Consider the following 12,284-nt stretch of genomic DNA (forward strand, 5'->3'; position numbering starts at 1 on the left):
ATAAACAATTTAACCCTTCGTCACCTATCATCTATTTAACACAAAATACAGAACAGAATTGAAAATCCGTTGATTCATTGCTAGAAGGAAGTTAACGAATCGAATGGCATTTACCTTAAGGTATATGTATTCATTTATTTTTATTTCGTACCTATTTAGGTCTAATAAAAACATGAAATCGTGTAATTAGATAAAATATTCAAAGTACCTAAACCGTATTTTTCAGACAAGTGAAAAGACGCAAACAGTGGACATTTTATGAACAATAAAACGCCAAAAATTAGGCTGCATGCACATTTTCTTTGCGTAAAATAAATAATAGAGATGAAAGGAAATTATCTTTGGGTTCGTAATTAAAATCTGGCCAAGACAACCATGCAGGCGGGTATGAAAATGATCGTATACCTATATAAAAAAATAAAAAGTTACATTATGTATTTAGTGAGATCACATCGTCATAAAAGTTTATAGCCTGCATGCCTACTGAAAGTGCTGAAACAGACAGAAATAACCATTTCGGAGCTTTATTTCAGTTGAGTTATAGCGACCGATATGATTTATTTGCTGTTTCAACAAAAATAAATGATGTTAAAAAAGCAGTGAGCAGCTCTAGATAGTTTGTCACGTAGAATTAATGACCCTGTCTTTGCAGAGGGAATTTATGTGCCTACTCAATTCTGCAGATATTTTCTATATTCGCTGGGAAATACAATTTTTGAGCTGTCCCATCGTGGGGCGTAACCCACCTCTACAATTTAAGTCATTCCTCACAAAATTTTCGTAATATTGGAATATCCACAACAATAAAACACAGAATCACAACATAAACTACTTACAGTTTTATCCGAACACATCACAGTATCCTTTCCACAGCGATGCGCCACCCTTGCGCAAACGCACGTCACAGCGGCGCCCAACTCTACCCCGATATATTTTTAATATAAAATTCTCTAGTCGCGTATCGAATCATAAAAATATAAATATTTTAGGATCGACCGCGCGCGCAACACCAACCGTGTCTCGACTGCCCATTGACGCATTCGTTTCGAACTAATTTCGGTGCAACGACTATTCCGCGATTCTGTAAACACCGCAGCGGCGGTAAAACTTGGCTAGAGTACGTTGGCCTCCTCCTACATGAACACTTCTTCATTTCCATCTCGAAATCAAGGAAAAGAGGGAGACGCGATGGCTCCGGTTAGATTGGGACCGATGGAGTGTTGCAAACTTACACGTGCCACTGGCGACGACCCTATTCCACTGACATAAGATCTATTTATATCTGACACGGTAGTATAGGCAAAATTGTAAGTAATAAGTTCTGTTTTGGGCACATCGTGAGTCAGTCGGGATGAGGAAATGCGTGCAAGTTATAATTTCGGAGCGGCCGACATTGTTGAACGATTTTATAAATCATTGCGGGATGCGTTACCGTAGAAAAATATTCTTAATATAATAAACTGACTCGTTTGAGCAACAGAGGTAGCAAGATGATGATAGACAAATCATGAGGAAATAGGGTTTTAATAACTTATGGTGTTTATTTTGTGGATAATATTTCAGAAGCTTCCTTGGAGTAGTAGGTAAATAAATATTTAGCTTATGGTTGAGAAGTATATTTTTAAGCTCAGTGTACAAAGTTGGGTATTAGTGGATTCTTATAGTTCCTGTTTAGACACAGTCATTTAAGTCAAAGTTTTCTAAAACCTTATAAAACTGTAGAAACCCATCTCCATTTCCATAACCTACTCTACTTATGTGTCTATTTGAATACAGGTCGATCTTAACAAAGAATCATCAATTACAATATGATTTCCATAATTTGCCAAAATGGACATCCTGTGGTAGGTCAGGTATTAATGATGTATTGGTACCATGACATACTTTCTCAAAACAAATTAGATTCCTTGAGAATTTATAATAATGTACCTGTGTCCAAATATTTTTGGCTAGTAACAAAATAAAACGAAAAAAGTATTCCAAATTAAACTTTATTATCTTTCTCTTACAGCTACGTTTTAGCGGATGTCATTTGGCGCTTTTCAGTACTTCGCACGCCTCCGCCATCTTTAAACCCTCCATAATGTATAGAAGGTTTTCCACAGACGCGTCTTCATCATCATCGAACCATAGTTGGAGCATATTTTTCGCTCTGGCAGCATCTGTGGCATTTTCAGTTTCGAAAAACTGTATTTCATCAGGTTTGTAGCTAAGTTTAGCGGCTAACTTCTTCCAATCAGTCAGTTTGGAGGATAATGCTTCGAGTTGTGCAGGGGAAATCATTGTGACGCGAGAACGAGACGTTTTGTCGTAATCCTCTTCGCCCGCATGAGTAGAATCTGGCACCTATAAGAAAAAAATACTCAAAATGGGTTTATTTTCACCCGGTTTTAAGGTAAAAAGTCCCTTAAAAATCCGGGATTGGGGTGTTCCTGTGGAAATTGCAAGCAGCTACTAAAAAAATGGTCAATATATGAGCAATGCATGAGCAAAGACATACACTGACCTTATCGGCGCAGGGCCTTATGCGGGACTACCGCAGGGCTCCAAGTGGCGTGCTTGTGTGAAAAGTAATGAAAGTGAAAAGCTATTGGATATAACTAAAAGGAGTGGGAGTCGCTGTTTTATGACTTCTCCGCCTCAATTTTCAAAGGATTTTAGGCTAGAATTTCTTAAATTTTAAGTTTTGATAAGTGAGGGTGTCTTTTTGGCAAATTATTTTAACGTTTTATTACCGAACAAAGACCATGGTCTAAGCCTGGCACTTAAAATGATTATAGATACTTTTTAAAAGTAATGTTTGGCAGATTATGAAAACTGGGCATGAATTGGAAAACCTCACATCATGTGTTATGACAAATTTGAAAACTAATTTTGGACAATGGTCGTCAGTGTGTTTATCACGGGGCTCGAAAGCTGATATGAAGCCTGCAGCAAGCCGAATGAGAATGATGATAGCTAGGTTATAAGGGCACTAATGATTCTACAAAGCCGAATTAAAGGCGTGTAATTCTCTTATACATAAACTCGAGAATGGCTGGATCGATTTGTTTTTTTTTGGTTATATAATTTTTGTAGAGGTCCAGGGAAGGTTTAAACGATACGAAGTTCGCGGGATCAGCTAGTAAGGGATAAAAATTGGTACTGTAGGGTTGATTAATTTGTCATACTTTATATTGTGACATTACTATGATTACCTATATTAAAAGTAGTGGTCATAATAGCTTATATTAAAAGTCCGTACATGTTTTATGGTAAAATACATGACAAATACGCTTGATGACAAGGTAAAAAATTGTGATTTGAGTTACAAAACATAAGCTTGGGAATAGCACAAAATTCAAACATCTCCGTTATTATTTTGCTTGTGGGAGAAAAACTACGACTATTATTTTAGGGTTATCTAAAAACGGACTAGGTGTTTACTTTCGTTCATTCGCCATGCCTGATTTCGGAGAGTACAAAGAAAGAATGTCAAATATACATAGCTAAATAATTAATAAATACCTGTTCGATATCATTAGCATCTCCTTCTTTTATAAGGTCGGCTTCCATTTGTTCCTCTGTAATCTCTTCCTCGGCGTTTTCCTATAAAATCAATAAATGTTAAATTGATTGACCTCTTACAGAAGGTACCTAACAATCCTTATGAAATAGTTATTCAGATTGGCTTTCAACACCCTGTAGTTTCGGAGCCATTAGGAAACAAACAAAAAAAAAATATTTTTATTATTATACTGTTATGGCGTCACAGGCCGATTTCGGTTACGGCTGCTCTCATATAAGGAGATCAGCCAGCTGCGCAAGACATATTATACTCCACGAGCATTTGCGCAGACACAGCTGCACTCATAACCCGATGGGACGGCAATCCGACACGACCGGAGAGAGATCGGAAGGAGGACTGACACTTACTTGGTTTCCGATGCAGTATAGACTTTAGTACCTATTAGGGCATGCAATTTCGGTAAAACGAAAATTACCGGTAAAAAATCGGTAATAAAAATATTTTTACCGGTAAACCGGTAAAACGGTAATTTAAGTATTTTTTTTTTAAATGCGGATATTGTAACAATAAGATTGGGTAGTCTTAAAGCAAAAACTAAATAAATATGCAAAGTATAAAGGTGGTAAACGTTTTTGGTGAAGTGGACCGTAACAAAAAACATGTCAGTACCATGCGTACGCGATGTCGCCGACAAAATGCAAGAGAAACGGCTGCGATGGTACGGACATGTAAAAAGGAGTGACACCTGAGGACATCGGTAGTGTGAATCTGATACTCAATCTCAATATACCCTGTCAAAGGCGCAAAGGCAGGCCGAAACCGAAGTGGTTGAGTGTCGTATGAATGACATGAAAATCTGCGAACTCGAAGAGGAAGACGTCTATTCAGGAGGATAGAGCGAAGTGGAAGAAGGAAAATACGGAAAGCCGACCCCGTCATAAGATGGGATAAACGTTAAGAATTACCGAAAAAAAATAAAAAAAATAATTGAGGTGAAAGCCCTTTTTTATGTTAAATCATCAAATGACGTTTTATGGACCAGGGTCGCGGTAACTCTTTCGAACAATCCCGCAGCCCCGGCAGGCCTTGGCCCTGCTGGGCCCCACTGGGTTTGCTGACATCTCCCTGAGGAGCCCGTGGAACAACGCGCGCCGCTGACACGGGTCTGTTGTCAATGCAGATGGTGGAACGATGAGCCACCCGAACTCAAAGCCCACAGACCGACGCCTATGGTAGCCGGGAGTCGTCTCTCGACCCTTGGCGCCCGTGGTGTCTTCCTGGTCCACTACAGCGGCTGGGATGAGAGGTGCTACTCGCAGTAGCTCCGCCGTCTCCTTCTCGAGCATGACTGCTTCCAGAAGGAGACGACGGCTTCTCATTCCCTCAAGCTCCGGACCATGGCTTGAACCAGGGAAGGACGCGAAAGGTCGCCGCTGCCTATTGCCTCGACGACAACACGGCGGTACCCTTCCCAAGCAGTGCACACCTGGACTGTGTGCTCCACCGTGTCCTCAGAGCTGTCCGCAAGTTGGTGAAGTAAAAGCTCTTGCTCAGTAAGGTCATAGAGTAGGTAAAATAAGCATTAGCTACTTTGTGCCTAGTATGAGCTGACAGCTATGAGGAAAAACAGAATAACCGAATGAATACAATTTGTTTAGATTTTATAAATTAAGATGAGAAAGAAGATTTGTATCTAACCTAGAGATAGTTAAGGACACACAAGTTTACTTTCCGAAAAAACACCAACTTTAACCAGTGCCGTAACTAGCCTTTTATGTGCCCGGTGCGAGCTTTCAAAACTGCGCCCTTGAAAAATGCTGTAACCAGGCTCTGACAATAAAGTGGACAAATGTGCATAAAAATAAATCTATCTATTTTTTGTTTACGAAGGTATAGGTACTTAGTAGATTTCTTTAAGATAAAAATTGTTTATTCAAAATCTATCTCTCGCACGCTAGTGCGTCAGTAACGCCGCACGTAGTTAATGAATAAAATCAAAGATAAAGGGAGGACCAATGAATGTGGCTGACAGCAATGATAGCGTAACGTGAACTATATGTACATCTCCTCAGCTAGATTGACAGATTTGCTTAGAACTTCTAAGTTAGAAGTGGCGCCCTCCAAATGAATATAGACAGAAATTGTCTCATAGTTACGGTATAGGTACCTACTTTTGTTTGTGTATGTAATATTGCGAGCAAGACAAGGTGGATTTATATTTGTCTGATGTGTCGTGACGTGACGCGTCAGAACTGTATCGGTTCCATACATAAGCCATCACAACACAACACGTTACGCACTAGCACACTAGCGCGCCCCCAACTGCAATTCAAACCCATACGAAAAACAGAGATACAATATATGTAGTTACCGATTGCGCGAGCGAAGCGAGCGCGAATTATTTTTTCATAGTTCACAAGTCCAAGCAAAAATTACCTAAAATGTAGCCCAATCGTACATAAGTTATTGCTGGTTGGTGAATGCAAAAACACGGGAACACAGGTCCTGAACGCGCGAGCGAAGCGAGCGCGAAATTTTTTGTTATATTTTAGAACTCAAAACAAAAATGACCTAAAATATTGCCCAAACGTAGATAACTCTTTGTTGGTGTTGGCGCCTATGAATTAAAATTTTGGGACTTAAAGTAGTACCATAAATAGAAACTAGAAGTTACTTTCTAATTAATAAAAGGACTTAAAAACGACGCTACCTTTTTGCTAGGGTAGACAAAAAAATGTTCAAAAATAAAAACAACTATAAAGTGAAGCAAGCCCGAAAAAGCTTTTTTGAGATTTGGATCACTAAAAGTCCTTAACATATATAATAAAAGGCGACTGTGAAGTGAAGAAGCCGCGAGCGAAATGAGCGCGAATTTTTTTGAGTATTGGGACATTAAATTCAAAGTAAGCTACATGTGAAAAAAACGTAAGTGTAAAGAAACCGCGAGCGAAGCGAGCGCGAAAATTTTTGAGTTTTGGGACATAAAAGTAGTGTATCTAACGCGCCCGGCATTGTATGACAATACATTAATTTAATTGAAATTTCTTGGTCCAGGAGCGTACCGCGGCGCCCCTGAGCCCGCGGCGCCCGGGTTATTCGCACACCCTGCACCATAGGTTAAGGCGGCCCTGATGCTATCCATACCTACATTTGGATACAGTTCTTGTAAGCTGCGATCTTTGATGAAAATTAAAACAAAAATAGGAGTAAAATTCTGATCAAGGATTGGTTGGGGGCGCCTGCGGCGCCCCTTATGTCCGGCGCTCTGGGCCGTCGCCCAACCGCGCTCTACCCTAAAGCCGCTACTGGCTACAATTTATAAACATCAGGCAAATATAAAACCAGCTTTACAAGTGTTGTTGTTTCAAGATCGCTTGAAAAATGCCATATAGATATAGATAGTACAGAGGGCGCGTCTACACCATATTCGCAATAAAACAAAATGTACCTACTAACTACCATACATGAAACAAAACTAGATACTGGTCTGGTCATTTCTGCGCCCCTCCAGGGTCTGCGCCCTGTGCCTGGGCACCGCTGGCACCCCCTAGTTACGCCACTGACTTTAACACTCTTACAATACGTAATGTATGCAACATTACATTATATTCAGGCTACATAACAAAGATTTGACGTTAAATGAACAATTCCTATATTTTATCAGAAAAACGTAAAAACCGGTAAATTACCGGTTTCATATTCTTTTTACCGGTAATTTAAAACTCGCAAAAATGGGCGATTTACCGGTAAAAACGAAACCGGTTAACCGGTATTGCATGCCCTAGTACCTATAGATACAATAATATGTATAATGTTACCGCTTTAGCAGCTTTATCGTTGTGGTTCTTAGAAGACTCGCCGTTGGCGGTCGCCGCCGCGCTCGCCGCCACCTCGCGAGTCACTCGCTCAACCTGGAAGAGACATTATTTTGATAAGTTTAAAGTTAATAATTTTTTTTTTCAAGTTTTCCACCATTTTCGGCGGTATGACGGACGGCGGATTTTGTTAGAACCTTATGATCGATGTTATCCGTCCTTCTCATGTCGTCGCCGTTCCTCTGTATTGCCAGTCCATGTAAGTTGTTCCTTTTGCAAAATAATTTTATTTAGGGGGTATTTTTTTTTAAGTTTAGCCTGTATTTGTTGATACTAATATAATTAGGTATTGTATATACCTAACAATACCTGCATGGGATAGGTGGTAATTTTAATACATATTGTATATAATTTTTTAAAACTTAATTTATATCGTCGGTGAACTTGGGTCTTAATAAATTAGCGAGTTTAGTTGATTAAACATGTAATTTCAATTTAATTCCTAAATAATTTTTTTTCTCATTAATGATCTCAATAGTTTTAAGATTTTTGCTTCAACGGAGGTTAAGCCTGGTGTTCTGTAAGCTGTAATACAGGATTAACCCACATCAGACACCAGTCTGTATGTTTAATGCAAATGTTACCAATGTATGTATTTAATAATGAGATATAAATAAAAATTGATTGGTAACTCACCATGGCAGTGAGGTAGTCGGGCAGGCGGCCGATGGGGTTGCTGGTGCGGGTAGTGTACTCACCATGGCAGTGAGGTAGTCGGGCAGGCGGCCGATGGGGTTGTTGGTGCGGGTAGTGTACTCACCATGGCAGTGAGGTAGTCGGGCAGGCGGCCGATGGGGTTGTTGGTGCGGGTAGTGTACTCACCATAGCAGTGAGGTAGTCGGGCAGGCGGCCGATGGGGTTGCTGGTGCGGGTAGTGTACTCACCATGGCAGTGAGGTAGTCGGGCAGGCGGCCATGGGGTGCATGGGTGGTGCGTACCATGGCAGTGAGGTAGTCGGGCAGGCGGCCGATGGGGTTGTTGGTGCAGGTAGTGTACTCACCATGGCAGTGAGGTAGTCGGGCAGGCGGCCGATGGGGTTGTTGGTGCAGGTAGTGTACTCACCATGGCAGTGAGGTAGTCGGGCAGGCGGCCGATGGGGTTGTTGGTGCAGGTAGTGTACTCACCATGGCAGTGAGGTAGTCGGGCAGGCGGCCGATGGGGTTGTTGGTGCAGGTAGTGTACTCACCATGGCAGTGAGGTAGTCGGGCAGGCGGCCGATGGGGTTGTTGGTGCAGGTAGTGTACTCACCATGGCAGTGAGGTAGTCGGGCAGGCGGCCGATGGGGTTGTTGGTGCAGGTAGTGTACTCACCATGGCAGTGAGGTAGTCGGGCAGGCGGCCGATGGGGTTGTTGGTGCAGGTAGTGTACTCACCATGGCAGTGAGGTAGTCGGGCAGGCGGCCGATGGGGTTGTTGGTGTGCACGAAGAAGTGCGGCGAGCGTCGCGCCAGCAGGCGCAGCGCTCGCCAGCCCCAACCCGCCGAGGTAGATACCCCGCCCACCATGTACGACTCTACACAATAAAGTTTATCATGAGCTTTACAAACATACCAAATTAAAAGCGTTAAAATAAAAATGACAATTAACAAACTAAAAAGATGGAGAAAAGTTGAAAAATCACAGTTAGAGAGGACAGTTCGACTTATGGAACACTGCAGATTTTTTTTCATAGATTACTTCTTGCCTACTTTATATTTAGGTCTTGCCTTATCATCTATTTAGGAGGTACCCCAACTGCGTTTATAGTACTTGGTAACAGTTAAAAACACAAAAGTAATAGAATTATCTGCAAAATGAATGCAGCAACTTGCCCTTACAAACATGTATACAGCTCTAAAATGGCTCTCCTCATTTGGATGCAAGTTTTTGAGAGCAATAAACATGTAAAAATATTACTTGAATTAAGCTAATGTTCATGTTACATACCTAAGGAAGGCATGAAGTCCCTTTCTTTCGTTCGGCAAGCAGCAAGATTATCAGGACACAAATTCCATAGCTTTGTCAGTTCATTGCTGGAAAATAAAATAATGAATTTTAGTAAACAAGTGTTTTATTTACTACTCATTTACTTATTATGAAGATAGTGTGAAAGTCAATGTGGCTAGAAAGAATGGATTTTTTTAGATGTGTGTATAAAGGATACTTGCTTGAATGGCTAATGGAATGTAGTTTTTGAATGCTTGTTGTGGATCTAAAATTAATGTCCATATTCCATCTTACTTCAAACCAACCTATACTGACAGGTATTAAATATTTATTATTTTTTGTAACAAGTAATACTTACTTCCCCATATAAGATTTACTTTGCGCCTCATACTCCTTGATAATGTCTCCCACAGGACGGCGACGTTTTCTCGACTTTTTCACTTCATCTGTCGAGTCCACTTGAACTGGGGGCTTGGGCTTCTGAAATTCTATAGTAAAACAGATAAGTTTTAATTTTACTTGATTTTTTTACATTATTTAATTTTTACCTGGCCACTCAGATAAGTCGCTAAGGTTTTGGTTTAACATATATGCGGGCTCTTATGTGGGTGAAATTTTAAAATAACATACTTAAATATTTCACATAGAGATAAATCTTAATTGTTGAAGACAATAACTCTGTTTGTCTAGCTAGAGCCTGTTAATGGACATAGCCTTCTTTTTACCCAATTGCAGAAAATGGTTCTTCCGTGACATGGGTGAAACTGCAGGGAACGGGAAGAATATTATTATTACATTTTTGCATATGTATGAGCTGTGTTTGTGAAGAGTATTTTTATGTAATGGCCTTGACAGGCACTGATAAAAGCCTGACATATTTTTCTTGTATTTTTTTTATTAAATGTCTTACCAGGACACCCATCATTTTTCCAGCTATTCCAGTGTTCCTCTCTCTTCAGTATATGTTGGACGCACTCAGCAAACTGCTTGCCATGCGGCGGTGTTTCTCCAAGCAGTTTGTATACCAAGGTTGTGGTCTCCTTCACCCAGTCCACTTGGTCAGATTTCAGCTCTTGGAGTTCCCTGAAACCATTATAAACTTATTGGTGCGAACTATTGTGATTGATTTTACGGCTTATATACACGCTTTTATCTTGTTGTTATCCTTATAAAAAATGGTATGCATACACTTTTAGACTGACCTATTTAGGCCATAAAACCTCACAAAAGTTATCTCTCCAGCCTTCTTGCAAAAGTTAATATGGTGCAGTAGAACTGTTTTAGGCACTTTTTTATAAACATGTAACTGTATATGAAAATCAAGTTTTTTCAAGACTAGTCAAAAACATTCGAAATAACAAAACATAGTTTTAACATAAAAAAGTACACACATTTTAAACTTAACCGTAGACGTCAAATACTGGAACAGTATAAGAAACTGTACAAGCACACATCTCCTAAAGTTAGAATCAGACAGCTGAAGTTCTAACAACTTCTGATTTGTCAGGAACTTTGCAAAGTAATGAGGTTCGTTGGTTTCCGAGTCCTTCATCTCAACATCGGTAGCTACGGTCTTAACTGGTTTCAGTAAGTTTAGTTTGGATTTCTGTAGTTCTACTGTTTCTAGCTTGTATGAAGAAAATGCTGATAGCACACTGCCGGAATGCTGGAAAAGATAGTTTTGTAATTATGTTTTAGATTTGTTGATGGTTATTAAAAAATTTTAATCTTAAAATGTCTGTATTTTGTAAACATTGACATAGATATATAATATGATTTTTTATCATAAGTAAAAACCTACAAAATATTAATTAAAATAATTGTTTTAAGAATCTACTTACCGCAACAAAAGTCTTCCACTGTAATTTGTTATAACAATTGTTAGGATTTCTGAAAAAGTCTTGTAGACTCCAAAACCTACAGTACAAGTTATAATCAATATTCAGTTTAGTTTTCTCATTATTGTCCACCACCATTTCTTCATCTAGAGAATCTTTTAGAGTACTGGAACTGTCACCACCAAACTCTGTGACATTTTCAAGATTGAACTCCGAAACAATGTTCAGTCCCGAACGTTCAGAAAATGGGAAAAACTTAGCTAGAAACAGCAAGATCCGACCACAGAAAACTGTGTTTTGGGACCTAGATAATCGCCTTAAGAGATCATTGCACATTCTTAACAGATTGTTCTTACAAGCTACGAAGAATAATTCCTCTTTCCATGTGTTCACACCATTTTCTACGTATGAGAACATCTTTTCACATTTGTTCAGTGTTAGGGCGTCAAAAATGTCACCTAGTAGCACTACAGGCATTGTAGGAGTGACCATCTGTCGTCGACATGACTCTATACAGAAGGAAACGTAGTTTTCCAATGTGTCCGGCTCTTCAATCAACAGTTCCAAGAGCTTGTCCCTGAATGCTTGGTCCATCGCCGCTTTCCTGTCAGTCTCATTTGTATTCTTAGTAAATGAATCGAGCAAATCGATATTGTTGGTCGTAAAGGCCTTAGACAGCACATCCTGTAAGAACGCGTAGTAAGCATCAGTAAAAACAATTTACTTGTTAAAAACTCGCAACCTAAGAGGTTAGAAATGTACCTTGTATTTGTTCCGAAGATCTTCAAATCCTAATTTGTCTGACATCTTGTATGTTTAATTGTTTCAAGATTTGAACGTTTTAAGTTATCATCTGTAATAAAAGATAGATATTTTTGTTTATAATTTGTATTTTTGTATTGTTCGAGCGAAGCGAAAATAGTGATGTGGTCGGAGGATGCTCTTGAGAGCTATCGACCTGTCAAAAACGTTTCTAAACACCATTTACTAATCGACTAATATACGCAATAATTTTAACTATGTGAAAGGGGTGAAAGATATAGCTGAATAACTGAAGTGCATAAATAGTTTTCAATTAATCAATAATGATAACCAAACCTACGACTGGGATTAAAAACTACACACATATTTTCTACAC

At 39.5% G+C, this 12,284-nt stretch overlaps 1 protein-coding gene across 2 annotated transcripts; it reads right to left on the bottom strand.

Moving 5' to 3' along the window:
* Positions 1–1,975: 1,975 nt before the first annotated feature.
* LOC110372007 (THO complex subunit 1) lies at positions 1,976–12,104 on the bottom strand. 2 transcript variants are annotated; one of them, XM_064036796.1, is made up of 11 exons: positions 11,909–12,104; positions 11,150–11,830; positions 10,700–10,974; positions 10,219–10,391; positions 9,667–9,796; positions 9,309–9,394; positions 8,756–8,895; positions 7,327–7,419; positions 3,508–3,588; positions 2,507–2,558; positions 2,207–2,346 (listed from the first exon to the last, which is right to left on the bottom strand). In XM_064036796.1, exons 1-10 carry the CDS (start codon positions 11,951–11,953, stop codon positions 2,508–2,510), a joined length of 1,755 nt encoding a protein of 584 aa, XP_063892866.1. In that variant the 5' UTR covers positions 11,954–12,104; the 3' UTR covers positions 2,207–2,346; position 2,507. The 2 variants fall into 2 exon arrangements, with proteins under 2 accessions (XP_063892865.1, XP_063892866.1); XM_064036795.1 differs by lacking the exon at positions 2,507–2,558 and having other exon boundaries at positions 1,976–2,346; positions 11,909–12,103.
* Positions 12,105–12,284: the final 180 nt, after the last annotated feature.

The sequence above is a fragment of the Helicoverpa armigera genome, chromosome 11 (assembly GCF_030705265.1).
Source record: "Helicoverpa armigera isolate CAAS_96S chromosome 11, ASM3070526v1, whole genome shotgun sequence".
NCBI classification, from domain to species: domain Eukaryota; kingdom Metazoa; phylum Arthropoda; class Insecta; order Lepidoptera; family Noctuidae; genus Helicoverpa; species Helicoverpa armigera.